Source organism: Mixophyes fleayi, chromosome 2 (genome assembly GCF_038048845.1).
Source record: "Mixophyes fleayi isolate aMixFle1 chromosome 2, aMixFle1.hap1, whole genome shotgun sequence".
Taxonomy (NCBI): domain Eukaryota; kingdom Metazoa; phylum Chordata; class Amphibia; order Anura; family Limnodynastidae; genus Mixophyes; species Mixophyes fleayi.
The window spans coordinates 48,013,552-48,019,189 of record NC_134403.1 but is presented as its reverse complement, the minus strand read 5'-3'; the positions used below and the strand labels follow the sequence as shown (position 1 = coordinate 48,019,189).

Here is a 5,638-nt window from a genome sequence, read left to right as displayed (position 1 = left end):
ACTGCGGGTTTTAGAAAGTGGAGATGTTGCCTATAGCAACCAATCGGATTGTAGTTCTCATTTATTTAGTACATTCTACAAAATGACAGCGAGAATCTCATTGATTACTATAGGCAACATCTCCACTTTTTCAAACCTGCAGTTTTGTAAATATACCCCTAAATGTCTGTGTACAAATAAGCTATCAAGTGTTTGTGTGCTACATGAAAAAAAAAAAAAAAGCCAGCATTCATCTTACGTGCAAAATAATAAACCCATTTGCATCTCTTGCATTGCAACATGGTTTTGTCCAGAAAACTTGAGTGAGAAAACGTACTCAATTTCTTGCTTGACTTTCCTTAATGAATCAGGCCCAATGTGAGAAAAGCAGTTCCATGATGATTTGATTCTCTTGGTTCACAGTACATTAGGAACACCCGCTTTAAGAGAGTTCACCATTCCTGTTGCCAGAGAGTACCCCTATCGGGGCTCTATCCTGCCTAAGCCGGGACAGTTGTTTGTCCCCAATTGTAAAGGTCTACGAAATATGTTGGCGCTATATAAATAAATGATGATGATGATGAAGTGTATGCATTAGGTTAAGCTATAACTTTCCCTTTCAGATTACAGAGTTGGAGAGAACACGGATGAAGATGAATTGATCAAAGGATAGATACTCTTTATTCCTATGAAGTCGTTTATCTACAACTACAAGGGTCCGTTCAGGGCTTCATCCTCTAATACGTTTATTCACATAGTGTGGTATGTATTGTAGGTTTAACCTTTCACGCAAAGATGTTCCTTGTTTTCCCCCTAGCCTCCAGACAGCGACATTTACACCGTGGGAAATTTTGGACGCAGACAAGCATAAAGTTTAAATAAATATATAATTCTTTATGATGCATGTATGCCAACATACACATTCAAATGTCCATACAAAAATAAATTATTTTTAAATGAGTAATAAAAATAAAGAGTCTTTCTCAGATAGGAGCGCTCACTATGCCATGGCAGAGGAAGCTTTTACTTTCGGCGACAAGACCTGTTTGAAGCGTCTCTTTAGGTCTTGCATGTTGGGCGACTTGGGTCTTGGAATGATGGACCCTCTCCTTTTCTCTCCTCCGTTGATGGGTTGGTGCTTCCCGATCTCCTTGCAGAGGTGCTGGAACACCTGACAAACGTCATGACAGTTCTCACTGGTCGAGATTTCCACAAAGGAGCAGCCCAGCTCATTGGCCAGCTGGATTCCGGATTCCGAAGGCACTTGTCTCATATGCAGAAGGTCTCCTTTGTTAGCCACTATGATGATTGGAATCTTAGCGTCGGAGTGTACTTTCCGGATGTGCTGGTGAAGGTGGCGGATGTACTCGTAGCTCCTATAGTCTGTGATGGAGTACACAAGGAGGAAGCCTTCTGCCGACTGCACACAACGCAACATGTCTGTCAGCTGGGACACGTCGTCCTCCACCTGCACACAAACCACAATAGAGCTGTTTAGCACTTTTATACAATACACAAGAATATAAATCATGTCCAATTATATGTTTGAATAACACTACAAAACAAATATTTATTCTTTCGAAGTACAGCAATCAACCTCTTAAAATAGAGGCATTTACAAATCTCTGCTTCACAAAACAAAAATATTAGGTACTTAACCCTTATTTAAGGAACATGAGGCAGAGTCATGCAAATCATCCATCATATGTCCCTATAGGCCAACCATGCATCTAAACTGCTGCTTTATAGCACAGACACAACTAAATATATAGAGGCACATATTCAACTTGCATAAAATTTTACAGCAGAGATATATACACACCTTCTGTATCAAAGCTATTGCTGCCATTTATTTACAGAAATGGGCTTTTCCGTTCCTTTTAGTCCACCCCACCCTAACCTTAATGGTTATACTATATGCTTTCAAATGAAAAACCTAGGGGTATATTTACTAAACTGCGGGTTTGAAAAAGTGAAGATGTTGCCTATAGCAACCAATCAAATGCTAGCTGTCATTTTAGTAAGTATATTCCACAAAATGACAACTAGAATCTGATTGCTATAGGCAATATCTCCACTTTTTCAAACCTGCAGTTTAGTAAATATACCCCCTAGAATTTGATAACTGAAAAAAATAAATAATCTGACCCTGTCAATTCGGCCACTGAAAGTACCTACTTTTTATTGGGAGAGGTTGCAGGATTATTATTATTTAGTTTAAAGTAGCCTTGTATTTAAAATGATAGGAAGTACTGCTTATGATTACTGTTCCCTCTAAGCTTGGTGATCTGTAAACAGTGTTAAAAATGTAAACTGCTAGGGAAAATCCAGCAGTTTTAGAAAAAACCAATCCTTCAGGGATTTAACTCTATTCTTTCCATGTTGCTTAGTTTAGAGGGAACATTGATTATGATCTATATCCACAATGTATAGTGCATAAAGGCAAAGCACACTTTAAGTAAGTAGGTATTATTTCCCCTGTTATAACTATGTGTTTGGTAAATGATGTGGCCACACACAGAGAACATTCTCTGCACATTTGCATACGTCTGAGTAAGAGCTATTACACTGCTTGTTGGTAGAATCAATCAAACGTTGACCAGACAATTTAGTGGAATGTAATACAAAAGCCTTTTGTCCCTGTTTTCTGCCATCATCCACCTCTGCGCCACTAGTTCAAGGCAAGATGCTGGCTTTTTAAGAAGCACAAGGGATTTCTCTTGATGATGGATAGAATGGGAAGTTCCCTGAGCCATTGACCTGTGCTTTTAAAACAGCCCACTCAAATATGTATAGTTTATATGTTAATGGGTTACAAGTGCTGGAGACAGGGCAGACATGAAAGCATTCTTCACTTTGCTTGTTGTATCAGGGATTTTGTTCTGCAAAGACATTATTTTTACTGCCAGTCCAGGTTAGCATCTCAGAGTTGGCTTCCTGTGTTCTGGAACCGATTACTTTAACTTCACGTGTTCTATAACTTTGAACAAGCAGATACTTATCCCTGAGACGTGCTGTGTACAGAGCTACATACACTTCTATATTTTATGTATATTTATTACTGTAGTGCCCACTATAACTAATTTAAATACTTTCTGAGTCAGGGGAATTAGTGACTCATTTGTAAGTTACCTCTGCAAATTTTCAGCGCAGGGCAGATTTTAGGGGGGCTGGAGAGACAATAATGGCAGATTTCTGAAAGCCATTCAACATTACATAAAACCAAGTACCTGGATGGATGCATCTTATAAAACAGATTGCGGACAAATGAATAAACCATGCATTGTGTATAGCAATTGAGATCCATACCTTCAATAAGCCTGGTGTATCTTGGATCTGCAAAGCCATATGATCTCCTTCTACAACCACAAGCCTGGAGTACAGATTTCCTGTTAATAAAATACAAATATGCTGTATTAAGTACAATGTCAAATTTTACTGGATGGTATGTTAAAATTTTAGTCAGCCAAGTTGCAGTCTTACCAGTATTGGTTTCATAGTCTCCAATAAATCTTTTTGTGAGGAATCGTACAATCATTGCTGGAAAAAAGAGAAAACATTTTCTTTTAATTGAATATTCTAGCAAAAAAACAAAGTAATACTGAACTGAGTTCTAACTTAGATGGCTACACATGTATCAATGTATTTTGTTTACAACAAATGACAACTTCTGTGCAATCACATCAACGTTCAATTCAGGCTCACCTTATAATTAGATTATTTTTATTTAGATTAAAAAATAAGAAAAAGGATTGCTAAACAATTTCACTGCATGTGCAAAGTAGCATCATTCGACTTTAATCATATATTTACAACAAAGATACTTAATTCAGCTTCAATCCAATCTTTTTGGATGAAGATTTTCCACCTAACCTTATTTGTAATTCAATCAATTTCTGACCATCTACATATGATTCTATTTTGTCTATTGTTACCCACATGTCAGGTTGATAACAAAAAAGATCAGATTGAATGAGTGAATTGTACGGTTTGTGGCCAAATTTACTGTATAAGTGTAAAACAATGAACCTATCCAACCATCTCTGAACTCTATCCCCTGTGTCACATATTAAACACAAGGCACTTGCTGCCCAGCCGAATGCATTGTAAAGACTCACAAATGTATCCAGAATGTACGTTTTTTACAATAACAAAAAGCTTGATGGTAACCGTCATGTAAATAATAGCAGTTAGACATCTGAAATGTTACATAGGTATGTATGTACATATCAGATGTGCAGCCGTATTGTTATATTTATTAAAAGGCCAAAAATTATTTCAGTTTAACATGTAAATTTGCTTAACTAAAACTTAAACTATTAAAAATAAAAAGAATATAAAAAACTTTTAGCCTACTAGACGCGAAGGAAAATTATTTAAACAAACTTAAAAATCATATTATATTAGACCTGGTTGCAGACATCTAGCTGCTCTCAATAGTCTCTGTACGAAAAAGCCTTTAATGTGTAACATATACAACTTCAAAAATGGCAGAATAAAACCCATACTAAAAAAATCTGCAGTATTCCATAATTAAAGTAATTAAAAAGTACAGTGTGGTATATAAAATAGTTTTTCGCTATTTCTTACAAAGATATAGGAATGGGTTAATAATCTATAATACTAATGTCTGAGTGTATGTGGACCAAAACTACAGCTGAAACTTCTGTGCACACAAAGTAGCAGATCAAAAAGACAGATAAGATCTTGTAGGGGAATTTAACCCTTGATGACAGAGAAGTGACACCACTATTTGAATGGGTTAATGTGAGAATACAACTTCCTAAAATAAAACTAAACAAATATGACATCATTGTGAACTGTAATTTGCATTTCTCTAGTGTGGTCCAAAAAAATGGAACAAATTGCACACAAAACAAAAACAAATAAACAAAAATATATTATTATTATATAACTAGCTGTTTGTGAGATTGGAACACTTACCAGTTTTCCCAACGCCGCTTGTCCCCATAACAGCCATTTTTATATCCCGGACAGTGAAATAGTCCGCAGACTCCGGGATGGGTGCAAGTAGAAAGTTACTGGACATGGTTGGTAGACGCATGGAAGTGGAAGGGTGATAAATCCGAGGTCACACTGCGTAATTCATCCAAATGCAGTAAAGACGCAAAGTCAGTAAACCCAGACCGGCTGCAGTGGTGAGAAAGTGACTTTATTAACTGTCTGGAGATTCAGTAGCAGATGGGAGAATCCTATGATCTCAGTGTGTTTGTCCAGCTATGTGATCCAGCCGGCTAGGAGATGGACTGTGCTGAGTCTGCTCAGCTCTGCTCCTTATAAACGCTGCACACTCATCCATCGCTGCAGCCAGGAAAGGCAATGAGGGCGGCTCTGGGGGCCAGGCACCGGTTACGCAGACTGACGCGCTCCCAGCTGCTCGTCATCACCACTGAGATACACTAAACACAGCCGGGGGATCCGCTGAGGGACAATGGAGCTTTCTGACCCCTATGAGAGGGCGCAGAGACCCATCCATCAGTGCAGGGAGAGAGGAAGCGTGGGGATGTATCATGTGGCACCTAGTGAAGGTCTGCATTCCTCTATATGGGTGTGCTGTGCTGTTCGGGATGTGCATTGACATAATGTGTAAAGTAGTAGACGCAGATTCAATATATAGATATATTTATTTTATTTTCAG

At 38.0% G+C, this 5,638-nt stretch overlaps 1 protein-coding gene across 1 annotated transcript; it reads right to left on the bottom strand.

Annotated features, from left to right (window-relative positions):
• Positions 1–847: 847 nt before the first annotated feature.
• Positions 848–5,428, bottom strand: RASL11A (RAS like family 11 member A). The gene is made up of 4 exons (XM_075198932.1): positions 4,924–5,428; positions 3,463–3,519; positions 3,289–3,368; positions 848–1,447 (listed from the first exon to the last, which is right to left on the bottom strand). The coding sequence occupies exons 1-4, from the start codon at positions 5,042–5,044 to the stop codon at positions 980–982; spliced, it is 726 nt and encodes a 241-aa protein (XP_075055033.1). The 5' UTR covers positions 5,045–5,428; the 3' UTR covers positions 848–979.
• Between the last annotated feature and the right edge of the window lie 210 nt (positions 5,429–5,638).